The sequence below is a fragment of the Centrocercus urophasianus genome, unplaced genomic scaffold, assembly GCF_019232065.1.
Source record: "Centrocercus urophasianus isolate 14NV4802_14NV808 unplaced genomic scaffold, USGS_Curo_1.0 seq_17, whole genome shotgun sequence".
NCBI lineage: Eukaryota > Metazoa > Chordata > Aves > Galliformes > Phasianidae > Centrocercus > Centrocercus urophasianus.
The window spans coordinates 4,211,502-4,239,015 of NW_024884722.1; the positions used below are offsets into that span (position 1 = coordinate 4,211,502).

The window sequence follows — 27,514 nt, forward strand, 5'->3', positions numbered from 1 at the left end:
AGGAAAATCCAGTAGTGTTTGCCCACTGCCTGCACTAGAGCACATGGGCTGCTTTTAAGCCCTTTAGCAGCAGAAAGCACTTCTGCAGATATTTACAAGGAGAAGCACTAAATGCTGTAAGCTGGACGACACTGCTAATGACAGCAGATCTGTACAGCCACATAAGAAAATGATTCAGAATGCTCATTTTTAACAGAACCTCAGGTAATACACCTGTCAGGAGCTCGTCCAAGTAAAATACAGAATTCAGAGGAAGAGCCTGGAAAAAAAGTAATCTGTATACCCTGGCAGTAGCTTTGCAATGGTTAATAACTCTGAGATACCAACCCGGTGCAGGAAGTGGTACCAGCCTGCAATTACAGGGCTGCATTTAGGGAACCTATTAGGTTGAGGTTACTGCTCAGTTTTATGCATGGTAGCTGTGCTGAGCTACAGATGATTGGTCTTCTGATTGCCATAAGAGCTCCCTATTGGGTTTTATTTATTGCAGAATAAAGAAGACAATAATTCTAAGAAAGGCAAACTCCACAGTGAGAAAATGAAGCCCTTGCAGTTTTCTGGGAGCCAACAGGGAGAACAGAGGCACCATTTGTCCTGCAGTGAAGAAAATGGGAATATTGTGGTACTTTCCTAACAAATATAAAGTGTGCATTTAAAATGCCTATCACTTTGCTCCTTGCTACATTCACCTGAAGCCACGCTTTTCTTCAAGTTATTCTGAATGCTCAGAGCATCACATCATTTCACTACACACACTTCAGTGCATGCAATGAAGTGTTATACAATTACAGCAAAAGCAACTTCGAAAAGCTGGCTGTGGCCTTTTATTCCTCCATGGATACAGAAGCACTGACCCCAACCTCAGGAGTGAACACAGATGCAGAGCAGCCCACAACGTGTGAGGGGAGCTTTCCCTCTGCTACCTGGCGCCAGTCCATCCTTTAGGCCTGCCAACAGAAGTGCTAATTTAGTACTAAATTTAGTGCTGGCTTTTAAAAATATAAGAACTGTGTTGATACCATAAAAGTACATCTGGTAAGAACTAGCCTGGGACCTGAAAAACACACAGCTGGGGCTCAAAAACCAAAATCTCACTGTGGCTTCAAAGGAGTTGAAGATGCCCTAGGCATCTCAGCCCAGGGTTGTTCCAGACACCATCCACATAACTTACTGTGATTCCAAGGCTCAAAAAGGGTATCTAAATATTCAGTGCCATCCTTTAAAATTTATCACTTCCTTCTGTTTGTTTCATTCACTTCGGCCTATATGAAATATTTGCTACAGCCCCTAAATATTTGGTCTTATGCCATTTTGTGTTTATATATAAATTCAGACTTGGGTCACCAGCACCCAATTTGAAATTTTTGGCTTCCATCAAAAAAGCCGTGCTGGGCAGGACTGTGATAGGATTTATGATTAAGTAAAACTTATGTTTTGTTCTTGGCTTCACCATAGACCTCGCTAAGCCCTAAGGCTAGTTATAAACGTGGCCACACACATACACACACTACCAAACATCAAAGAGCCCTCTGCAAGAAAGCACTGCCTCTCATATCTTACCTCCCCCCTTGGGATGGGTGCCCAAATCTCAGACCAAACATCTCAATTGCAATCCAGGATTGGGGTACTGTGCAGAAGCCAGCACTGTGTGCAGCCAACAGCACAGAACAGAGCAAAAGCAAACAACCCAGTAACTAAAGTGGGTTTCTCTGACATGCTGAAGGCTGCTGTCAAAGCCCTGAGGAACAATACTGCCTCTTTTAAAGCAATTTTTAAAAGGGGGAAATGTTAACAAAGGAGAGATTATTTTATAAATGGGATCCTAAAAATAAACACTGAGATTTAGATTATATTACCTTGGGATCCCAAAGCCTTGAACGCGGCCTGAGAAGCAGTTTGTATCCCAAGGATTCCTTTATTTGTAGGCTGCCTGGTTTCAAAGCGCTCGTGAATAGGGCACCCACAACATCAGACTGATAAGACGTATCAGTCATAAGCTCATCACCTTCACTAACAGACTAAAAAGACTACATTGCACCAAGAAAATCAATGCTGTTCTGTATAGTTGCAAGGCCAGCCAGTGCCTAGGGGAGGCTGCCTGCACACTGGAGAGCACATCAGCACATAAAAGCACTGGCAGCTTTTGAAGCACAGCCCTTTCAGGGCACCCCAAGGCTGAGGGCTCCTGCACTCCAAATCCTCCCCCCAAAGCTGCTTAAGAATTCAAGCACTGGTCATTATAGAGTGCATAATGCATGGTTCTAAACACGCCATACATTTTCTTGCACTTCTTTACCCACCACCACACTTTTCAGCCCTGCCGCAGCTACAATTTCCTTTTCTTGGTTTATTCTTCTCCCTCCTGTAGCCAGATTTTTGTTCCTTACTCCTCTCTCCCTCTCTCGTGACCAAGAGGCCATCAACCTTATAACTGACAGTCACTCAAAGGCTTCCTTGAGCAGTGAGCTGCTGAGGCTGCCAGCTGACTTGCCACAAACCATTTGCTCCCCTTCACTACAGCTCTTTGCTTTACCTGGTTATTGCTACTCTGATGTTAAACACAGAGCTCTGCCAGCAGGAATCAATGCAGCACCACATTGATTCTATGTGTATTTCTCCAGACAGTTTGCTCCACAGTCCAGCTCACTGCCTGCACTGCCATGGCACAGGGACAGTGGCAGGATGTAATGCTGTACCACAGCATCACCAAATATTTCTCTCTTCCCTTAGTTTTATGGAGCAACTCCATGCTACAATTGAAAGAACAAAGGAAATACGTGAAATATACAACAAATTTATCCCCTTTTGGCTTACTGTAAGAAAAAATGCTAACATAAATTGTAATGCCTATGTTTTAGTAGTGCCTAACAAATAGACTTTTAGTTCTGTTCATGTGCACTGTTACTGAGATAACAGTATTTAGTCAGCAATGTAAGGACAGATCACCATCCTTAGCTATCCCTAATTTGATCTCATCCAGCACATATAAATCAGAAATTCCATCCTAGATTAAGAACCGAAGAGCTTCAGATTGAAACCATCATCGCAGATCTTTTGTTTGGTTGTTGTTTTTTACTGATTTTTTGGTTTATCCATTTTGTGGCTGTTCCTTTTATTTACACGGGCTTGAAGGGCACCCAGGAGAGCATAAATGAAACCTAAGTAGCAAAATCATCAAGAACCCTGTTAAATGAGTTTTTCAATATATTCTTCAAGAAAAAGAAAAGCAATTCTTTCTATTGCGTTCCCCCCAAAAAGGAAACAAATAAATACTCCCTAGATGTGCACACACACAATTGATCAGTGTTGAGTTGCTAAGGTCACTGCTTAATCTAAATTGCAAGTGAGATCAATGGCATTAAGAGTTATGGATAATAGTTATTGAATTTCCTGCTTAGTTATTGAAATTTCCTGTGTTAGAAACCCACTGCAAAGCCAATAAAAGAGGTCTCTAAATGCTTCTCTTCAGGATGCCATGGGCTCTGCAGTCTTTCAGGGCCCAGTGGTGAATTAGGACGGGTAAGGTGAGAACCAAACACAACAGATTCCATGTACAGATAGGGAGATGTGCTTTTGAGAGCAGGGAAGCCTCCATGGCAGCCATGCAGAGATGCCACCCAAGGAACAAGGAGGGCTTTTCATCCCACAGATCTGCAAGACCTACGTTAAGGTTCAAGGGCAGCCTTGAATTGGTGTCTTCTTACGTTCACCTACAGCTTCATTTTGAATCTGAGAGACTCCACAGAAAATTGGTTCGAGTCTTTTCAGTATTTTTCAGGTTTTTCCTTTTAAAGGATGGGCCAAAACCCAGCAGTAGGGGTAGGTGGAGCTCCTGCCCCAAAAGCACCGGCCCTACTCAGCCACATCATTGACTGCTGAGAAACACAAACCTGGCCCCAGTCTAACCCTGTATTGCCTGCTCTAACACAGGAGGTGCCCATATCCCTCAAATCCTCCTCCCTGCTGGCAGCACCAGCACAGATATGTGATGCCTGTCCTGCCCTTGTACTGCCACAGCAAGATGATTAACGCCACTCTAAAATTCCTTGTGGATGGATTAGTGTAATGACATATTCATTTTCATGCTGTTGAACCTGTTTTAGCAGCAAGGAAATCATCATATATCGCCTGAGGGAACCTGTAAAATACACAGCAATAAGCAGCAAACACAGGGCCACCATCACCCTTTTGTCCACAGCCACATGCAGGCAGCAGCTTTACAACACACAACTAATTGCCTTCTTAGAGCATGAGCATGCAGGGTGCACCTCGGGGAGCACAAATTCTAAACAAAGATACGGTCAGAAAATTGGTACAATTTCACATTTCAATTAAGTGCCCATTAACATATCATGACTTGGCTTTTAAAATTCAAATCAGTGGAAACTATTTGTTGAATTGTTGCTGTTTTATGGAAGCTGTCCTCTGCCAGACCTTGGGGTCTCCAGGAACCCTGCCCATCACACACAGCCACCGGGTCACCCAGAGAAGCCTGCAGGATGCTGTCCCTTGTCTGGGGACCACACCATAAAAGCCTGTAAGCGGTGCCAAGAAAATGCTCTTAGTCTACAATACTTTGAGCTGTAAACAGAGCAAACATCTTAGGATTTGATGGAACAGGCTGGCAAGACGGAGTGAGCAGCACAAAGCATCCTCCTGCTTGAGACTGCACAGTGCTGAGCACAGCCCTCAGGCCAAAGGCTGGGAGACACAATCTCGTTCAAAAGGCTGAAACAGAGGAAATGAATGGATGAGCAGAGTGGCTCATTTTTGCCCATTTCTTGGAGGACTGGTTGGTAACATGAAAGAAATCTACTTATGTTGTGCTTCAGGAGGTGAATGCTTTGCAGGTTATCAACCATCGAGCCTCAAGAAAAATCCTTGGTTTTTAGTTTCCAAGACCTAAGCAACTTCATTTCAACATCTTCACACTGTTGCTTCTTCCACAAAAATCACTTCATTTGTGCACCAGACAGTCTACCTAACCTAAAAAGCATGCTACAATACAGTTCATGCAGTACACTTAAAAACAAAAACTAGAAACAGATGCAGAATGCATCACATCCATCTCTCCCTGACAACACAATTGGGAATGGATCAGCTCTCCAGATTCTTGCTAGCTCTATCCACAGTGGTTCCTTAAGTGACAAGTTACACTCACTAGCAATATTTCAGCACTTCTACCAAATTATTAAGTGCCTGTGATGCAGTTCATAAGCAGCTCATTATAATCAGAGGAGACTGAAACGTCTCAAGAATCTATTTTGCAGAAAACTGTGCAGAGGCAAAGCACTTGCAGAAGTTTAGCACATCACTCTGCAAACAGCTGCCATAAATATGACAAAATGAAAAATAATCCAGCTTGCACACTATTATTTTCTGTGTCCTGTTTGGGTTGACCTGATTAACAGAAAATACAGAAAAGTGCATGAAGGCCCAAGAGGCATTAACATAAGGGGTTGATTATAACAACAAAGAACTGTTTGGACAGTAATACAGGGAGAATGGAAGAGCTCTTTTTATCCTACAGATCTCTCCAATTCCCACCTCCACATGCATTATGATCTCTGATAAACTTGTGTTCACAGTGCAAAAAGAGCAAACACATCAGAGAAGTTTAGAGAAGGCTGCAGGTGATCAGACTGCTCATCTCCAATGATAATGAAGATGCACATTTCGGTTAGCGACAGCCCAGGCTGGGTTTTGATGTTGCATCAAGCAATTCTATTAATATTACTTAATTGTTTACTTCATTACTCTGTTGTTTACCTCACCAAAGAGATTCTTAAACGCACATTTTCAGCAGCCAGCTCTGCCTGTCCATACACTTCTCAAATGATTTCTCATCTCTTCATGCTGCTTTTAGAGAACGACCAGAATATCCTCTGTTCAGAGAATTCTCTCCAGATGACAGAACTTGCAGGCTGCTGCCAAACAGACCTTCAGACACTTCTTTTCCTTACCAACTGTACACACTTAAAAAGAACAGGTGTGTACAGTACCATAAAGGAGCAAAGAACTAACCCTACGTCACAGCAAGCGTGTAACTTAAACTGGAGCTTAGGACACCACTTTCTGATCAAAATTCTCAGAAATATATAAAGGTAAATTCACCAACACGTTTCCTAGGTATGAAACTGTAGATGATTTTTGAGTAGCGTTTGCTGATAGCTATTCATTCTCTGTTCCACAGCAGAACACATCCATTGTGTATGCTCCCATCCGTGATTCAGGGTATCCTCCTGCTGACACCAGCACCTTCTGACATTTCTGAATGTCACATTTAAGCAGAACAGCTGTATTTCCCATGGTGTCTCCCATCTTGCAGCATGCTTGTCACAAGCTGCCAACCTGTATCTGTGGGGTGGAGAAAGACACTCTCCAGAGAGTTCCCATTTAATATTCTCAACCGTGCTGTGACCTTTCCCATTAATAGATGTCACAGTGAGGGCATGCCATTATTGCCAAGCCACAGCAGCACAGTGGTTAATCACCCACAAGACAGGCACCACCCAAAGCTGTGACATGAATACCCACAGACATGTGTCCTCTTGTCTATATCTGAGATGGGAGGACACAGCCTGGGGGTTTTCCCAGCAGAATTCCCTGAGGCCATTTAACAGTCAGTGCAAAGCTGAAGGAGAGAAAGATTAGCTTTGAAATGGAGATGTTTCTTTAGCAAGAATGAAACCAAGCTGAACTTCTTTCTTCACTACTGTCAACTACAATGCAGCATCTGAAGAGGAATGAGCAAAACGGTTCTCCTGAGGAGCAAAAAAAAACCAAAAACAAAACAACTGAATATTTAAGAATTTAAAAACAGTGAGGAAGATCAGTGCACTAATAACCAGTGTAGTGCAAGCTCCCTCTTCTGGTCTTCCAGAGGAAATGTAGTGGAACAAGCAGGTCTTCATCGTCTAGCAATTGGTTTCAAAATCTAGCAACAAAGTGTTCACACAACTTAGGCAAAACACCCAATAGTTTAAGACAGAAACATATAGATGTGGAAATTTACTTTAAATGCATGAAATAGCACTGAACATTACCTCTTTATCTCCTCTGTGACACTTCCAGCTTCCTGAGGAGGCAGCTCTACTTCACCACCAGGGGCTGCAGCCACCAGCACATCCCCGGAAATGAGCCCCCCAGCTTCTTCACAGCTATCAGGCTTGGAAGTGCTGGAAAATAACCACGAAAAATCACCAGCTGATAAATTTAAAGAAGGCCCACGGACCTGCAGTGAAATCTCTTGAAAAGATGAGTTTGAGTAGATCTCAACTTTTGTCAGGAGCACACTGTTCCATCACTGGTACTCTCCCCCCTGCCTCCCATGAATTACTTCTTCCTACAAAGCCTACTTAAATTCTCAGATGACCACATGAACAGCAAACTACTGCAAAGCTTTGACAGCTCTTACAAACCCAAGCATGATCTTCCAGAGGAATTCAAGACTGTTCTGCTACATGCAATGGAGATGAATGGCAGAAATCCCTAATTACTCCTGTACAGGTCTCACAGAGATCTTTCTCCTCACAACAGATCATAAACACTCAGTTTAAGTGACTTCAAAAGGAACCAAAGGAGCACTGCAGCCACCAAGTGCTTCCCAAGGGCGGCTCTGACTCACCAGGGGGACAGAAGTGCCCTGAGGCAGCTTCCCAACTTGTTTCTGCAAGTTCAGACCCAAGGAAACGTTGGTGGAACTAGGCCAGGGGTGAGAAGCTGCTTTTAGGCTTCCTAAGCTAAGCATTAATGGCCATTTCTGTCATTCTATCCTTTAAATTTAATTTCCTCTCCCTGCCCCCAGTAGTTATACTTGAATAACTGCATTACTGGATGAGAGCTGGTAAGGTTCAGGGACAAATTGTTCCTTTCTTTAGAAACATGCATACAAGCAAGGACAGCCATAAATCACATCTCTCTAACTTTAGCCACAGTACCTATCAGCGTGGAGACAGTGATTCCCCAAAGTGTTTATCCACACAGACCACGAGCACTTAAAAGGGGTCTACGTAATTAGCTCACATGCACGAAGTAGCTCTGTGCCATATGGGCTAGCTATTATGTTATTTCTTCCAAGAAACCAGCCAATTATCTCTGCTCTGAGCACTTCTCTCCCTTCCTTCCTTTCCCACCCTGTCCTGACACCGACGCAAACTTCCCGACTCCCCAGTCCCATCAAGTCCTTTATTTAAAAGCAAGCTGTTTCCTTTTTCCACAGGGAAGACTCTTCCCTTTGCTAAAAATGTCTTTATCCTAATATAGAAATGGCATCGACCATATACAAACGCTATGTGACTATATAGGGTCACATGGAGATGAGAGAAAGTTAAGATTTTCAAGGAAAAAGTGAATTGCTAAGAATAAGAAAATGCTGAACACACGTTTGGAGAGCAAACGAATCACAAAACACAAACACTACGAAGTGGACCCAGCAAAGCAAGAATACTGAATGTACACACAGTTACAGACATTACATTGTGTACACAAGAAAGCATCTCAGCTAACTGCTTGCAGTAGCACTCACATCTCACTGCCCTTTGCAGTCCCTCAGCTCTCCCCTTTACACCTTTCCACATAAAAGGAAAACATCTTCAGCAATATCCTTTGACTGATGCCACTGCTGACACTCTGCAAAGCAAAACAAGCTATCAGAATGGGCATTTTTAGAAGAGCTCTGCTTCCTGGGATTTGGGAAGCACAGGCCTTGCTTTGACAAGCTGTAACACCAATATGTGTTAAGCCCACAAGGAAGCATGCATTGGCTACTCTGGATCCTGCTGATCCAGTTGAGCTGATCTGAAAACACACTTTTCCACCTCTGCCTCTGTGTATTTTTCAGCAATTCTCAAAAGCCTCCTCCTGATGCTCCGTGTGCCCCTCCAGTCCCCAACACATCTCCCACGAAACAGGAGTGCTGCACCTGCAGCAGGAATACGTCCAAAAAGAATTTCTCCTAGAGCTACATGCACTGACAAAAAAATGCTTGGCCAAGCAGCCAATGAACTCTTGACCTAATTCTTTTCAGGGCACTGCTCTGTATATACAGTAAATAAAATGCAGTATTAAGCAGATGTGATGCCCTGATGCCTCTGATCAATACATTACCAGCAGGGGAGGAGAAGCAGTCCCCAAGAACCAAAACAAAGATACAGTTTCTTGACTGACAGATGGATGAACAACCTGATCTCTTATTATGCACTGCCATCTGGAAGACATTTGGCACAAACTGACCCCTGCCTTACACGCACCATTATTTTCCCCTGACAAAGTGCCCACCATCTGCATTGTATGATGCTCCTGATGGAGAAACAAAAGGAACTTATTAATGGATAACTACATACGTTACAAGAAAACCCACTTTGTAATTACATTTTATTGCAGATAGACTGGAAAGGATTATGCCACCTAATAACCCTGGTAAGTACAACACACAGGTGTAAGCAGGGAGCATCAACACAGTGACATCGCATGCATGTGCACTGGAGAATTTCTCTGCAGTCACAGTGAAAGCAGTGGTACAGAATTTCTACACAAAAACAGTAAAAAAAAAAAAATAATAAAAAAGATAGGCAAGTACCTGCTCCCTGTCACAGGTGAAGAGAGGAGGAATAAGGCAAAGGCACAAAGCAACAAATATCACTCAGATTCCCCTCAAGAAAAGCTCAGTCCTGCTGTCACCGATCCCAAAGGTGGGCACAGCCCCACGTGCCATAGAAGTATTGCTCTCACTGGCTTTCAGCATTACAGTTATCCAGCCAGGACTGAACAAACCACTGTGGGTCACTGCTGGGAGCTGGAAGCCTGTTTCAGGCAGGAGTGGAAGTGATGCAGCTGCACAAGATGAACCCAGCCTGCCTACCAGCTGCATCTGCAGGTGGGATCACGTGTGAGCTGGTGCATTTTAGCACCAGACATACAAGGAACACTTCTGCCAAGTGCACACCACCTGCACTAACAGGAGCCAGCAAAGCTGGCAGCCTGGCCAGGAAAGGCAAGTGAAAGAGCAGGCAGGCTTTTATGTCAAAGCAGGTACAGAATAAAGGAAAAAGAAAAACTATACTGATAACAACTGTACAGATTTTGGCTTTTTAAAATTCAAAATCAACAAACAATTGACAACTGCCTGCAGCCAGATTCACCCTAGCTGACCGCTGTGCATTTTCTCTCTCACCTACCTGTTTCAGCAACTGAAAGGCTATCACTTCCTGCAGGCTGCATATCCCTGGCTTGCACCCTTTATCAGTGACCCCTTGCAAAAATCCTTGCACCTTCACCATGGGTGGGATACAGAAAGGAGAGCATTGAAATGAGTCCCAGGCACTGTGATTGCTGTAGGCTGTGCCCCGTCACAGCTGTGGGCTCTGCCCAAGACCAACTCTTGCACGCTTAAAGATGTAAAACCATCTTTAAGACAGAACGTATAAAGCAGATCAAAATAAAAGGCGTAATATAATGAACCTTAAAGCTCAGATCAAGACAAGAATGTGAACAGGGTGAATCCACAAGGTTTACAGGAAGCAGTGAATTAAGATACTGTGAAGACTGCTCTTCTAAAATGTTTCCTAAGGTGACATGTCTTTTTGCCTACAAATAGCAAACTATCTCCTCAGGGGCAAAAGAGCTTTGTAATTTAGACTGTATTCAAGGGATCTTATGTAAATCTTGGCACTTTTGGTGGTAGGTTTGGTTTTTTTTTGTTTTGTTTCACTCCACTGCACTCAGTATCTCACAGCTCCACCTCACTCACTGCTCACTCTTTTCTATTGTTTGCTATTATGACAGACAGTGCATTAATAAGAGAAAAACAGAATCCCTGGAACAAAATTAATCCAAATAAATTTATTAAACACAAAAAAGCACAACTATTCAAGTAAAAACTTACAAGGACTAGAAGAAATCCACACCATGAGCTTCCTGTGCGAGCTTCTCTAGATCCCCTTGTCTCTTGGTTGTAGGAAGAAGTTTGTTTCTCAGATTTACTCAGCATTAGCAGCCTAACTAGCCTGGGGACAGGTGGAAGACGAGCAACAGCTTCACGCCAAGGTTACCTGGCTTTTAAGGTGGATTGTGCAAACCCCACAAGGTTCTTTCTGCCTTTGATAGTGTATTACTACTACTTTAGCTAACCAGTTTAATGCTAGCTTAAATATTCCATACATGTTTACACTCCTCTGAATTCATGGTGACTGAAGGTTAAACACACCCTGTTGGCAGGTAAGGCAAATTCACACCCAAAGATCTTGACAACCCAACAGCCACCAGCACAACAAAGCAACAGACTTCCTTCTCAAATAAAAGCAGACAAAAAGCTCTGTGTCCAACAGAAATGAGATAATTGAATGCTTGGTCATCAGCATCCTGCTGTTATGGAACTTCTTAAGAGTCAGAAAGCTCTGAACGATCAGTTACCCTGTATTCTAACCCCTTCCAAAAAAACAAACCTAAGAAAAAACAGTACAAGCATCTAAAAATAATAAATGCCTGTACTGAACCTTCACATAGTCCAGCCCTCTGCTCCAAAGTGATTCACTCTTGGAGAAAGGAAAACAACATCTTCCTTTGAAGGTTTTGCTTGAGCAAAAAAATTTAAGTCTCAGTAAAGATAATACAACACCCCAACAGCTACAGATTCAGCAAACCCCTCAGCTAAGTGGCCGTAGCACACATATATCCATCCAGCAAGAGAGGTGGCAGTTTCTCAGCTATTGCTGAGCTCTGTGGCCCGCCTCACCCCTCCCAGCACCCCACCATAATGCTCTCACAATACCTTGCTGCAGTCAGCTCAGCAGCATCCGTGGGCTCAACATTTCCGTAAGCCGTGGAAACAGCTTGGGCTTGCTCAGGAGGACCAAGGGCAGAAGCCAACTGTATATCATCACCTGGCCCAGGAGGGCTGCGGAGAGAAAAGACATGGAAAAAGGCAGCCTTAGAGGTCTGAATTACAGCAGCATTATTGTCACTTGGCTGGCTGAAGCCCTTGCTGTTCAGCATGCCTGTGCTGACTCGTGTGCTGGGGAATGCAGGGAAAGTTGGTATTTTTAATATAAGTTGCTGTTGTGTACACCTTTATTGTTCCCACAAGACTGAAGTCACTGGAATTTTGACTGTGTTACAACTGCAGGAGCAGTGAGATAATACAATCCAGCAGCAAATTAAACCAATTGTGATTCTGATTTTTAAAAGCAAGTGAGAAAATAAGCTACTGCTTGAACAAGAGAAGCAGCAAGGCTGCCTCAACACAGCCACCTAACACCAGGGAGCTGGAGCCCAGCTTCCACCCACCCCAGAGCTTGCTGTGCATTTTAGGGCATGTGCAATGCACAGGGAGCGCAGGCCTTGTCCCAAAGCTGAGCTAGCAGGGAACCCCCAGCAGGAGCACAGGTGGAAAGGAAGCAATCTAGAAATCCACATTGGAATCAATGAGGAAAGGTTCTTTGCTGAAGAAGGGTTTTTTTTGTTTGTTTGTTTTGAATAAAGGCACCAAAACACAGGAACCTCCTGAAAGCCGTGTTTTTGTTACCTATTTCAACCTGACTTTCCCCTGTGACCACCCAGGGATCAAAGCCCTGGAAGTATCACGTTTCCCTGGAGCTCACAACAGTCCCAGGTTTTCTCTAAAGCACAAAGTGTGACCTCCAGTCAGGGCTGCAATTTCACACCTGTGGGTTCTCCCGAGTGGCTCTCAGGTGCCACTTTTCTCAGCTCTATCCTGTCCATATCGTTCCCAGTCCTACCAAGTGAACGCATCCCTGTACGTACACAGCCAGGACTGCACACGGATGGATTTCAATGGAGGTGTACAGACCTGTATCAAGCTGTTCCCCACTACTTGGAATCTCAGCTCAAAAATAGAACACTCTAAATCACATAACAGCTTCAGCTCAGGATGATTACTTCCTCATCTAACCACAAAAGCAGCAGTTCTGTACGATTCTGCGCTGTAGTTCAAAGAACAGAGGAAGGAGTCACAGTGCACTACAATAATGTCAACATCATCCTGCAGTTAAAGCGCTCCGTAATAACGTCAGCGTTGTCCCGGTGATGACTACAGGCTGCCATCTGAGCATACTCACATTCCACAGCTTTTATCTAAAGAATTCTGTCAAGTAGCGCATCCATCTGGGAAAAGTGATTTGTCAAGCCAGCTTTCTGCTTTGCTTTTTACGTTTATGATCCTTGGTATGTCGGTGTTAGCACAGATAACCGTGCCCAGCGCCAGCTCTGCGCCCAAACCCAGTGAGAAGCCTTTGCTCTCAGCCAATGGCTGCACGACAAACTCGGGTTTGTAACTCAAAACTCAGGGTTGGGAAGGGGACGGTGCAGCCATCCACCAGCAGGCCAGGCTGCTCAGTGCTGACACACCACCAAGTCAGCCCAAAGCTGCTCCGACGGGTTCCACCACCGGCATTGCTGGGCCTGGCAGCCGCCCTCCCTCACGGGCAGCCGCCTGTCCCCGCCCCGAGGCCTCACAGCCCGCAGGCTGAGCCCTTCAGCATCCCAGCCCTGCCAAAACACCGCCAGCTTTTTCCATTCCGATGCCCAACTTCTGGAGGAGGATCTACTGAAAATGATTTCCAAATTCGACTTATGACAAGCGTGACTGAAATACTTCTTAAAGGAAAATACTTCACAGTTTAACAAGCAGTTGCTTGCTAACAGCTGCAGCGAGCACACTGAATTCAGCCCTGACAGCGTGGGGCTCAGCCTGCTCCAAACTGAACATAAGAACGATGCTGACCACTGAGTATCCACAGGAGTTTCAGCTCTAAGGACTCTACTTATTGTCAAAAAGATTTTTTTTAAATCACTGTTAAGACACAAACAGCAAGCTCTGGTCAAAGCTTGACCCATACCACTCACATGCATTAAATGCCAATGAATGAATGAGAAATAACCACGTAAGCCTATATAATTTCTTCTGCTTAAACATTTGAGGTCTGGCCTCTGTTTATGTAAGCAGGTTTTGGAACAAGGCGGGCAGTGTACTTGAAATATGTAAAAAAGCACAGCCTTAAACACACATGGAGGCAAAGCAACAGGTTCCGCTCCAGGTCGCAGACGCAGGCAGGACAGTGAGCCCTGACAGCTCACCTACTGACAGCAGGGAGAGGCAAACCTTTAAGCCCCAGCTTTAGCTGAAGCTTTAAAACTTTTTGACAGTGGTGCTGGAGACAGAAGGCAGTTGCAGGTCTTGGCATTTTCTCCCCATCCATGTTTTTCCAATCAGGAGAGCTGGATGTGACTCCCTTTGAACAGTCAACAATGGCAGCTCCAAGTTTACTGCAAGGGAAACCAATAAGCATTTCAAGCCCCTCTATCTCCCAGCCCCAGACATTTGGTTGCTTTTAATGAGATAACAGGAAGATTTATAGGTCCTGCTCTTACTCCAGAAATCTCTGGAAAAGAGCATGAAGCACCCTAAGGAAGGGCTGCTCTCATCGTCCTCATGGCTCACTATTTCAGTTTCCTCAAGAAACAAGTTACTCACAGGATAGAACAAGGCCAATAGACAAAATCCTCCAGGGTTTGTACTTGGCTTTACAGTCACTCAGGCCCATTGACAGTTTTTTTAGCCTCAGTTTACACACGCGTAAGAAAAAACTCCTAACTGACTGCAGAAGAATGAAGAGAAGGTTTACTATTTCTGAAATGCTCTCAGACTGCAATTTCACAGGAAAAGAAATCTAGTGGCATCTACATCAGTTTCAACTCATGCACACATTCGACCTTATCAAACTTCTTCCATTTATTAATTAATTTTTACCTTCCCTTACTTCATTTTGCAGTTTTTCTCCTACATTACCACACTCACTGAAGTGAACCTCACATGGAGAAACTCCAAGGAAGTGCTACAGTAACTCTATGTACCTTTAGCATTGACATTCTCGGAAAGCCTATCCCTGACTACCGGGACTCCTGTTGATGGATTTAGCAGATTAGGAGGTAAGAAGCTACTTCTTAAATTAAAAATCAACCTCGCTGATATAAAAGAGAAACTAATCTTGCATGGGAAACAGCTTAGGAGTACTGCACAGATCACCAGCACAGGATTAAATCCAAACAACCCATTGCTCTTTCCACCCCAACAGTACTTCTGAGATATGGGAAGCTCCAACATTATCAGGATTTTAGGAAAAATGTACGATGCTAAAGCTGAAATGTTAAGCCCAGCTGTGATCCCTAATGACCTCAGTGAACAACCAGACTTACAGAGTAAGTCCAACCACCAGAACAGCTTCACAATGACCAGCAGTGACTGCAGGGTCACAGATGCTTTGCAGGCTGCCACAGGTTAGTGAGAGCAGCTAATCAAAGGGCCCAGCCAGTAGCTCAAGCACAGGGAAATACACTGCCTTGTGTGAACCCAAAGATCCACTAATACTTTCCAATATTTTGGAAAAATCTCTCTGATTTCTTACGCATTCTGAAAGAGGAACTACGTCATAAAATTCTTCAGCAGAGCATCCTCCACTAACTGCAGAATTTCAAGTAGAGTCCCCCTCTGCCAGGTGCTGTGCAGTGAGATAACCAGGAGATGAGGTGCCATGGGGCGATTAAACAAGCAGTTTTGATGTACAGTGCATAGCAGCACTTCTATGCTTATGGGAAAGAAAAAAAAAAAAAAGCCATTACTATCATTGAGATCTGAGAACTGGCTCCTGGGGAATTACTGCAGTGTCTCCCACCCACAGGTGGTTCTTCCCGGCCAGGCAATGAGCAGAGTGGCTCCAGATGCTGCGTGCCCACCAACACCTCCGGCACGGTGTGGCTCAGCTATCCCCATCCCAGCTGGGAGCTGGCTTCACCATGGCTGAGCAACAGGAACCAGCTGCACCAGTACCTCTCAGAAGGGCTCCCTATGGCAGTACCTCACCTCGTTGCAAGGCTCAGCAGCCCCCAGGGGAACTCCTGTACCTGCCGGGCGGGTGGCAGTGCTGCCAGGCTGCTGGGACAGGAGGGGAGCACTTCTGGGAAGCCGTGCTGTTCTGGCAGCGCTGGTGGAAATGCTGACAGGACGTGGAGTTATCTTGGCAGGGTGACGTTATCATCTTGGCAGGGTGACGTTTGGCCACACATCACCTGAGGGCTTGGACTTCTTCCCTCACTCCTTGCTCACAAGTTTTCAGTAACCTAAGCAGCCGTCTTCCTCCTTGGCACAATTAGTCATAACCATTACACGGAAAAAGATATATATATTTTTTTCCTAGGCACTCTAGCAGACTCCAATCACATTAAACCCTGGCACGTTACTGCACCAAACCCACAAATATTTTAGGTTAAAAGACTCGAAAAGCCCCGAAAACCTCGCAGCACTGCCCTCATCAGCTCAGAGACGGGCCGCACAAACCTTTACAACTTTCAGAAGCACAACCCCGACCCGCGCGTGACGGAAACACGCATTCCCGTGACAGCTGACAGCCGCCCGACCCGCCGCACCTCCGGGACTCGAACTCGCGGCCCCCGCCGCCGCCCGCAGCTCCGGAGCCGCCCCGGGCACAGCGGGGGCTCGCACATGGGCGCGGGGCTTTCGGCGGCTCCAGAGAGCGCTGCGAACTCTCCGCTTCTCAGAAAGTTGTCGAAAGGATGACAGAAGAACAGCAAAACAGAGGAACGTATATTCTTTTAGAGATTCATCTTCCAAAGATTTAAATCTTTAAAAGCCGCGCTAAACGCCTCCCCCAAACACCCCCGAAGCGGCTGCTTACCGCGGCCGGGACTCCCGCACCACCTCCGCCGTTCTCCGTCACCCCCAGCTGCGGGAACGGCCGCGGCCAGGCTCCGCTCCGCCCGGTTCCCCGCCGGCTCCCCCGGCGCCGCCCCGCGCTCACTGCCGGCCCCGGGCAGCCGCAGAGCGAACCCAGCGCCGGGAGGCGGCCCCGCATCGCCCCCGCGGCCCCTCCGCCCGGGGCTGCGGGAGCACAAAGGGCCGAGCGCGGCGGCAGCGGGGCCGGCCGGCCTGGCTCCTCCCAGGAGGCTCCGGCAGCTCGGCCCGGGGAAGGGGAGAGCTGCGGGCAGGTTGGGCTGCAACGTGTCTAACGCACAAAGACTCCGATGTTGGGTGTTTCCTTGTTTTAAAACCGAGCAGCCCTCGCTTCATGGATGGAGTTCAGAGCAAGTCGAAGGGCAGCTTTTACAAACTTTTCCCAGCCTTCTGCTCAAGTGGTGAATTAAAGGCAACTTACTCAACTTTTCTTGGGCATCCTGAAACTTTAACAACTTCTAGCAGTTGAACTATAAGTAGGAACCTGAATGGAACTACTTTATTCCTCCTCCAGTTCTTCCAGAGGGTTGGAACCAAATGATCTTTCAGGTCCCTTTCAACCCAATGCATTCTATGATCCTACAAAATCCCACCTCCTAAATCTGCACCGTTTTGCCTAGACAAAAATGGAGCAGACTTAATTGGCTGCATGCCCTTATGAATCTCTTTGGTCTCCTCTGGGTTTATGGCTGCACAAAAGACCAGCTTCATCTGTAATTAAGGGTTTGCATTGAGATGCGCTGCTCTGGAACCCCAGTGCATGCACAAGGGACTCACACCCAGGGAATTAATTTCATGTCTACCCAGGGAGATCATTATCATGCTTATGACCAGTCATACAATAACTACAGACTGCATGTCTATAATATCTGTCATCCCACAGCAAGCCAGCTGAGAGGTTCATACTTACCAGACTAGATCTAATGCTGGAGCCACAGAGGCTGAAGTCTGGTGGGTGATAAATCCAGCATCTCTTCCTCTGCAGAGCTCAGGGCAGATCTCAAAGGCCTGTGCTGCTCCTGCTAATGGGGGGTACAGTAATGACAGCATTGGGCCCCTAAGAGCATGAATGCAGAGCTGAGCCTCAGGTGGAAAAAGGCAAAAACTTTCACACTCCTTCCACCTGTGCTGACGGCAGATGATGTGGGTTGTCCCCAGATTGGCTCCCCTACAGCTCTGAACAGCTCCCGCCTGTGGAAGAAACTCACTGTGCTCAGTTAACTACAGAGACCAAAGCTGATACTGAACTGGGTGAGAGTACAGATAAACCTGCAGAATGCCCCCATTGCTTGTGGTGCATTGGGTGATAACACCACACAGGGAACAAGGAGCTATGGATTGCTCCCGGAGCCAGGAGCACCCACTCCAACAGCAAGGATTAGGTTCAAGCTGAGAGTTAAGTTCTGGGGCGAGCAGCTCTCTGCCTCCCAGGCTGCAGGAAAGCAGCAATGGAAACAAGTTGCTGTGATTTCTGATACAGGTACAGGCATCCAGCTGCCATCTCATTTGAGGGGGAACTGAACTCTGTTGTCATCTGGAAACCATTCTGCAAATACTTCTGCAGGTACGGCAGCCTTCAGGGGAAGGAGACCCCAGAGAGAAAGGGTCGTTAAAACAAACCTTCATTTGCTTGGTGAGCAGCACTTCAGTCTGGCACAGAGCTGCAGACACAGAGCAGCTAAGTTGCTGCTAACACAACCAAACTGAGCACTTTTTTTTGGAATGGAATAGTCCTTCCACTCAAACAACGTGCTGTCCCTGCTCATTCATCCACTTCTGGCTGTACCCAAACTCTTTCCCTTACAGCCTGTGAGCCAGCACCTGGGGAAGCACTAGGAAGGGGGGGGGACACAGCTGGGGGCCATGCCCTGCTCTGCTCCACCCCTGTGAATTCGACCTGAGGGTTTTTCCCATCAACCATCATTTTTGCCAAACCAAAGCACTGTGGGGTGGGGGGAAGTGAGTAAGCACTCAAAAACAAAACAAAACCCCAAGGAAACAAAAAAAAAAAAAAAAAAAAACAAAAAAAAAACCCCAAAAAACCCACAACCTCCATGAATTCCCATGAAATTGGCTTGAAAAAAGACTGCTACACTAAATAAATTTAATAACTGCATGTTTTCTTGTGAACTTGCCTTCTAGTTTTGAGAACACAGACAGGATGAGCTAACATCAGATTGACAAGTCTCTCCCAGTAAGCACAGCGACAAGATGCTTTGCTCTCCACTCTGCCCCCCTCTTTAAATTCAAGTTAAGGTTATCAGAAGTCAACAAGAAAAGCCAGAAGCTGCAGTATTTGTGATAAACACACAAGAGGTGCGAGGCCAAGATGCATACACTTGTTGTGAGCAATGAGGCTGCAAAAGCATTGGGAAGAATTCTCAATTGCTCCTCGTGAAAACTTAGTGCCCAATTTCAATGCTATTTGCATGAAAGGAAACAATATAAATGCACTTAAATTTGTTTAAAATTAAAAAGGAGTTTCTCTTCTGTGCTTCCCGGTCGGGAGTTCATAGCCATGCACTCTGCAAAACCACAGCATCAATTAGTTGTAGCCCAGATTGGCTTAGATATCCAAGCCACTTCTGTTACAAACACCTGATATTTATATTTCCACTGCTTTCCACATACAAATTGCCCACACCATCATTTGTGGTGGTTGAAAATGAGGCTGTGCAACTGCCAGCAGTTATTATTGGCAAGGCTTTGAGTTGGCCGTCCCTTCAGAGTCCAGACATTCACCTTAAGCCTCTGCTTTGAACAAAACGGAAAGTCAAATCTTAAATAATTACATTTTGGAAGACTGTAGTGACAGGAAACTGACATGCTGGAAATTTTGAAATTAAACTGATTCCTTAAGAATTCCTCAAAGCATCACAACTTCTCTCACTGCATCCCATCACAGCAGTCAAAAAAAATCTCAGACATTTTCAAATATTGAGCAGAAGCAGACTCTGTATTTTGACTCATTTAGTGGCATTGTCAAGGAGGGGGGGAGGGGGTTTAAGTTTTTCACTTATTGTTTTCCTTAGTTGTTAGAAACAGAAATGGCTCACGTATTTTTTGTTCTCATTCCAGAGAACGGATCCAGTCTCTCTGCCTGCTGCAGTTATTCTTAGCTGGCTTTGATATTTCTATCAGCTAAGAGAGCCTAACAATGTTATCGTGCTAACAAATTCCAAAGATTTTACATAAGCCCTTGAGTGCCTTTAAAAAACGCCGTATTGATTACACTGCTTGTGTTTTTTTCATAGCTCCTCTGGCTGGTGAAACAACATGCTGAAAGAATAAAAGAAAAAGCAGCCTGATGAGTTTCAGTCTCGTGAAGCAAGTGCTCTGTTTGTCGGAGCATCATTTACACAGAGAGGCCAAGAGGCCGGGTTTGAGGTTGGAAAACAGCAGCAAGCATGGGCCAGCAGATTGCTTAAATCCTGCTTGAATGCATCCCCACCTACTTCCCTCATTTCAGGTTTATAAGCCGGAACAACTAACATCCCTGTTACCTCAGCAAAGTAGGATCCCTGCTTGTAGGGGGTCTGGGTGAGGAGCTGACCGCACACCAGCTGAGGCAGAGGCTTGGAGCCAAGTTCCTTGCACTGGAGCAGAGATTTGGCCCTAAATTTAGTGGCTTTAAGGGCAGGCTGCAGCTTTTGCCTCTTTGCACACAGCTGTCTGGAAGGATACACTGAGGGGGGGAAGGAAACAAGTGGACAATGTTTAAATGGAAGCATCACTGCCAAGTCACAAAGAACAGACCCAAACAGTGCACCAGGGCTGGCCCAGGACAACGTGCCATCCACCAAGGACACCATGTCCTCTGTGCCATGTGCCACCCAGCATTTCAGGGCAGCACACCCAACGTGCCACCCAGAATCTCAGGACAATGCATCCAATGTGTCACCCACCAAGGACAACACACCCAGCATCTCAGAACCTGGAGCAATGAACCTTTGATTGGAGCAATTACAATTTCTACATTTCCTGTCATTCAAGGAGAATGTCCCAAAGGTCAAGAGGACTGTAGTTTAAAAATTAACCTGTAGGATAGTGGTTGAGGTGTGTGCAGAGGAGCAGAGAGCAAACAGACCCACAAGAAACGTCATGTTTTCCATGCACCCCTCTCACCAATCCTCACACGTTTTACTGCTATGTTACATCTTGAGTCTACATATAGGTGTGGTGATATTAAAGCAGGAATCACCTAAAGCCAACTGTATTATCCTTGCTACATCATGACAGCAGACAACTGGCTGTCAGGGCCACTCACATTTGGAAACAAAGCCTGCACTAGGCTGCTTACCTCATTCATTCTGGAAATGTGAGTCTCAACACTTTGTATACTTGACCTTCTGCTGTTCAAAAAGCTTTTTACCTACTTACATCTTAAGATGTGCAGAGTTCAAGGAGAAAAAAAAAAGATGGAGGAAAAAAAAAACATAAAGGATGAGAAGCACTGGGGTTCTGTCTCTTCAGACAGCTCCAGTGGAGCCTTTGCTGGGAAGCAGTAGAGCTGTGCAAGCATGCCAAGATGCAGAAAACCTGGAAGGAAGCCACATCCAAGTCACGGAGAATATGCCTGTGTCTGTAATTGCTGTTTTCAGAGCTGCCCTCCGCAGGGTTCAAAGCTGGAACTAATCCTACTTTGCATATTCTATTAGGAACGGGGACAGTAGGACTCGCTCCATGGCACCCAATTTTGCAAGAAGCCAGAAGATAAGAGGTGAAATACAGAAAACGTGGAAATATGTAGGAGATACAAAAACAATTTTGGGGAAATAGCTTGCTTGGAAGAAGCAGGGTTGAAAAACACATCTGGGGAAAGCTTAAACAGAAAATAAAACTGTAATCCAAAAGTAATTTTTAACTTAATGAAAAAAGAAGACAAAAAAGGAACACCATGAACACAGCTGCCTGTGCAGACCTTGGGCAAAATATCACCGCATCCTTGTTGGATTTGTTTAGCAAATGCCTGGGTTTGATTGAATACGTTTCACTTCTGAAGAAGCACAGAAGAATGTTTGGAACAGGACAGCTCATCTGTCACACATGTCAGTATGCACCTTACAAACGTGTGATAAAGGTTCTCAGTGTTACAGAAGGTTTTCAGAAGAATAACAAGTGTCTGCAGTTTGGCAGAGCCAGAGATTGTTTACTGCTGCAGTTTAGCAGAGGCATGCACTCTAATTAAACCCCAACGCAACAGCAGGGTATCACTGTCCTCCTTTTCCACTGGAAGGTGCTCTGAGTACAACTGGGCACACTGTCAGATCACATTTTATAAATACTTTGCCTTTCCCATTGCCTAAATTGGCATTCCATGAGGTCAGCACCATCTGCTAGAGTAGGCGGCAAAACTCCCTTTGATTCCTCAGAAAGCCCATTGGGTAAGAGTGAAGTTACCACGATGTTATTCTTCCTTTAGGAGACAATTCCCCACATCACCTACCATAGGCTCCATCCTACCACCTGCATGCAGACAGAAAGCCCACAGAACTCACCGGCCAGCCGAGGGCTGCAGGCAGAGCTCTGTGCGTGCACCACTCCCGAGGGTGACAACGACAGCGAGGTGGGAAGAAAACAGAATTCTGATGCAAATAGGCCAGGAAGAAGGGCAGGAGAGAGAGAGGAAGGGTCTCACTAACCGCGTTTTATTCATTTGTAAATTGTCTGCAGCTATTTTTCCCTTTGTTTTGTGATCTGGAGATGCTGCACAGGTAAGATCATTTTGAAGCTAAAAAAAAAATAAGGGAAGAAAAGGAAGAAGGATACACCATCATTGTTTTGAGAACAGTTTCCTTTTAGCTCCAAAATCTTGTGTTCAGATGCTAACGACACAAAGCATTAGTGCTGATTGATCTGGAAAGCAGTTCTACATTCCTCTTCCCTCATCCAGCAAGGCTGTTAAAATATTTAATGCTATATTTGTTATGCAGACAAAAATGACCAAGTCAGTGTTTACTAAGGAGCTCACATTCCTTTCGTACCTATTGAACTCACCAGTTTTTGATGGCAAGAACAAAGCACACAGACAATCCGAAAGTCTGGACCAACTTTAGAGATCTTATCTGATGCACGCATAGAACACAGAACATTTTTCCAGTCTGCTTCACTGATGCCAATTGCTGTAATGCACCTTCCACATGAGAATTCTGCTTAGAGAAGTCAGCCAACACAGCAGAACCCTCCGTGGACTGTTGCAGTAAGAAGTGCTGCAAAGAACTCCCTCAGCACTGTTTCCACTTTGCATGTACCAGCTGGCAGAATTACAGAAAGTCATCAGGAAACAGCACACCATCTCTAAACACCTCCAAGATTCTGCTATTGTTTACTGGTTGGATTCATGCTCTGCTCAACATCTGCCATACCCCATACAATGCAAGCAGATGCATGTTAGTGGCACAAAGTACAAAGGCTCTCCGGACACAGGCAGACCTCTTTTCTTTCCCCATAAAGGAATGAAGCAGTACATGGAGCAGACATTAAACAAACAGGTCTTGTTCTTTCCCAAGAACGACTCGGACAAGGAAGGGGAACAGCAGTAAGGGACTTTCCAAAGGAAAGTGTGGCCAATGCTCCTGTCACAGCCTCTTTCTACAAATCATTTTCCTTTTTGCTGAAGATTTGAAAGGAATGGTGTCATACTATTGCCTCTTATTTGCTCACCATTGCCCCACTGCTTCAGCAGGTGGGGCAAGAACACTTTGGGCTGATCCTCATGAGAGAACACTGCCCAGAGCCACGGCCAGCAGAAGTAATTGCTTTTTCCTACAGGAAGAAATCCTAAGGAGGATCAAAGAGTCAGAGCACAGCTCTGCAGCTCAGCATGATTTCAACATGAGGGGTCTTGTAAGGGTGCAGCCCTGCAGCTCCATGCTGCACAGAAGCAGAAGAGGTGGGAGAAGCAGCCCTAAAGTAATTCAGAATATAATGTTTCTTTCTCCTAAATGTGATGCACTTCTTACTATTCTGTTTAATAGAATCATAGAATCATTGAGGTTGGAAAAGACCTCTAGGATCCCCAAAGTCCAATCCTGACCCATCCCCACATCCCTCAGTGCCACATTTCCACAGCTCTGGAACACCTCCAGGGACAGTGACCCCAACACTCCCTGGGCAGCTGTGCCACTGCATCACCACTCTGTCAGAGAAGATGTTATTCCTAGTCTTCAAACTGAATTTGTTTTTTTGAGTGGGATGGAAGTGTTCTTTCTCCATGGACTTCTTTCATCAGGCCCAAATCCCTGCATTCAGCTCCTAGCAACACGCTCCTTTTTTGCATGACTACAGTAGTCTACCCCCCATCAACGATTAGAGGGCAATAAACAACTGGAAACTCTGAGTCTAAAAGCATTGTGCCTGGAGAGCATGATTTAATTTCAGCTCTTCAAAACCAACTTTGAGCTCAGAGTGAAAGCAAAGCAGTCAGCATACCGAGCTCAACTGAACCAACGCATTCTGCTTCTCACCTGCTGTAAACAAACATTCCTGTAAGAGCCAAGCCTGATCAGGAGCAGAGCTTCCCCTCTACCTGTGAGTCCCCAGTGCCCAAGCCCCAGGAACTGCAGCATGCCCTGTGTTTCACGTGGCCCCACTCACAGCAGCAGCCCCGGAGCAGCAGCTGCTGCTGGCACCGACCCTCCCGCTGCAGGAACAGGTGATGATGCATTCCTGGAGCTTACACAAGTATGAAGCAACCACTCCATGAATTGCCAGCAGCTGTTTCCAGAACCCCACCCTGCCTGCCGCAGGTATTTGTTTAAAGAATGGCACCCACCCTGGTGGAAGGCACATGCTTAGGCACATGCATGTATCAGCCCTGGAAGGCTCCTGAACCCGGCTGTGCCAGCAAGCAGTTGGGTAACATCAACACTATGGGGCTGGGAAGCCTTCCATCACATAAAGGGAAATGCAAAGAGAGGAAAGAAACCAGAGAGAAATACCCTGCTCTAATTTCATTGTCACTTTACAGGCAGAGCCTAAAGACAAAGTCGCATAGATCAGACTTCCAGCATTGATGACATTCTTTTACAGCACCTTTTGCTTGTAAACCCAAATCCTATTCAGTCTGCATCCCTGGCTCACAGGAGGAACTCCTCGCTGTGTTTTTTTAGAACTGTTTGAGTTAGAAAGGCCCTTTAAAGGCCATCTGGTCCAGCCCCCCTTCAATGCACAGGGACACCCACAGCCCCACCAGCTGCTCATTGCCCATTCCCTCATCCTGGGTGTCCACAGGGATAGGCACCACCACCTCTCTAGGCAAGAAGTGGTAGGTTGGAGGTGGTTACATTTCCACAGCACTCCACAAGTCCCAACTAAGAATTCATGTCTGAAACAACTCTATGTCATTAGAAACCCTGAATAATGCAGTGATCAAAGGCCCTGTCAGTGAAATTCCAGCATACAGCAGGATGAGAGGGTGGCCTGACAGCTAGCTGCGAGTAATTGGGCTGTACTCAGGCTTGTTTTAAGTGCTGCAGGTCTCATGTAACTGGGTCACCAAAACTCAGGCAAAAGCATTCTCTCTTCAGGCTGGGAAGTACTGTTTGGTGCCTGGCTTCAGGCTATGAGATGCGAGTGCTGGGAAGCACAAACACATCCATGCAGATGAGGGCAGGGAACAGGGGCAGCAGCGGGACAACGGGAAGAGCCCTCCTCAGGCTGTGGGACACCCATCACACCCAGACCGAATGCATGACTGCAGTTTTCTTCTGCTGAGTCCCCGTTTAGAGGGATTCAGATGGAATCTCAGAGCTCAGTGAGTGCCCTGCCCACCTGGACAGTGCAAGCCCACCTCTGATATTCATCTATGGAGTACCAGGCACCTGACACCCGTGTCACACAGCAATTTAAAATACAATACCTGTCAGTGGGCAGCCCTGCCACAGCCGTGTCTTGAAGCATGCTGAGGTCAAGCGTCTCAGGCTCCAGGAATGCAAGCGGGGACAGCATCCTTTGGGTGTCCTGCAGCGAGCCTTCATGCCCCAGGTCTGTCCCTCTCAGATGAACATCAGCACAGCCAGCACATGGGGAGCACTCTCCCTGCTCCATCCTGGCGGTGGTTGGGGAGCAGTCTCCCAGCAGCTCTGCCTCCTGCTCCCCAGTACCTCTGCTTAACGCCGAGCCACTTTCAGCAGTGACCAGCATCCTTGCTGTGCCCGTCTCAGAGTTGTCCCCGGGTCTTTCAGTGACTGTTTCAGGGACATCCCCAGGTCTTTCAGTGCCCATCTCAGGAGTGGCTCCAGGTTTTCTGGTGCCTGCCTCTGCTGAGCTCAGCACTGTGTCACTGTTCTCTTGTACATCGCCCTCCATTGCAGCACTGGATCCTAGCTGGGAGTTGGTGTGCATGCAGCTATCCTGGCTGGCTTCATTTTTTAAGTAATCCATTAACTCACGCACAGCTCCTCTCTCCTCTTGTGGACCTTCTGATGTTCCCATGCATTCCCTGTTTCCTGGATCATCCAGCACCACCTGTGTGTCACTCTGTGCTTCAGCATCATGCATAAAATTGCTCTGGGTGCCCAACTCCTGAATTTCTCCAAGTGACATACTGACATTGCCTGGCAGTTTTTCACACCTGTAAGACCCTCCTGGGAGAAGGGCTGAAGTTACCACATCAGAGATAGTTGTGGCAGCGTCCAGATCACTGTACCCATTCTCCTCTTCTCTTGGCTCAGGACCTGGGCACTGCTCACTGTGACAGCTCACACTCTCCTCAGGTGGCTCTGTGCTGCGCTCTGTCATTGAGCTGTCTGTTGGAGCAGCATCCTCCGAGTCCTCTGCTGTCGGGATGCTGGCTGTGCCAGGCTGTTGCTTCTCCTCCAAATGGAATTTCTCTGCTGCTTCCCCATCAGATGCAGCCAGTCCATGCTTCTCTAAGCCCATTAGCGACGCAGGCTCCACACCACCAGCACACAGCCCTGCCTCTCCTTCCATCCCACTGCTCTTTGGATACTCAGCGTTTGCCTTTTGCAGGTTCTCCAGCGTGCATGCAGCATGTGCAGAGCCCTCCAAGCAGGGAACCCTGCCCAGACCAGGCTGCCTGCTTTCTTCTGCTTGCAGCCCTGCCACTGTGTCCTGCTGCAGAGATCCAGGAGCCGTGCACAGAGCTAAAAGCAGCTCTGGTCCTTCTGCCTGCAAGGGGCTCTTGGATACCGTGCCCACCTCGACAGACCCCAAGAAGTTCCCAGTGCCACATGGTTGCACCGTGCCCTCAGTCGCCGGGCTCTGCATGCAGCTTGCATGGCTTCCTGCTGGCAGCTGGGGTAACTCAGAGCTCAGTGTGCTGCAGACCGTTTGCCTGAATATCTGGCTGATGTGCTCCCTGAAGTCCGGCAGGCTGGAGCCCAGCGAGAGGCACGGCACAGCCTCATGCTCCTTTGCAAGGCTCTCCGCAGGCTGCTTGCCAGCACCGCTCTCTGCCCTCCTTCTGTTCTTATTCTCCTTTAAAACCCCTTCCCCTAGCTCTGCATTCCCAGCTTTCTCTAAGATCTCACCGTACTTGTCATCTGCGCAGACACGGGTTGCAATTTCCTCATTACAGCCTCCCTGTTTACCAGCAGATGAAAGGCTCAGCAGCTTCCCTTCCAGAGCAGGGGCTGAGAGCAGCAGCTCTGCCGAGCTGTCATTCTGCTGTTCTTTGAAGTTTACATCACCTTTTGTTTCTTTGGATTTAATTGCAGATAGCTCTTTCTTCAGCTTCTCAGAATTAAACTGTGATAAGTTTCCAGCATTCTGCCCCACATTTAAAGA

The 27,514-nt window shown here is 46.4% G+C and overlaps 1 protein-coding gene across 6 annotated transcripts in view; it reads right to left on the reverse strand.

Annotated features, from left to right (window-relative positions):
- TACC2 (transforming acidic coiled-coil containing protein 2) overlaps window positions 1–27,010 on the reverse strand; it is an 80,337-nt gene extending 53,327 nt beyond the window's left edge. For 3 of the 6 annotated variants that reach the window (XM_042817805.1, XM_042817808.1, XM_042817803.1), the window contains exons 1-3: window positions 25,626–27,010; window positions 11,771–11,896; window positions 7,047–7,178 (exon numbers count right to left, since the gene is read on the reverse strand). In XM_042817805.1, the coding sequence (XP_042673739.1) occupies window positions 7,047–7,178; window positions 11,771–11,896; window positions 25,626–26,995 (1,628 nt within the window). In that variant the 5' untranslated portion in view covers window positions 26,996–27,010. Of the gene's footprint in view, window positions 1–7,046; window positions 7,179–11,770; window positions 11,897–25,625 lie in introns of those variants that run through there. The other 3 variants (XM_042817806.1, XM_042817804.1, XM_042817807.1) reach the window with 2 other exon arrangements.
- Between the last annotated feature and the right edge of the window lie 504 nt (window positions 27,011–27,514).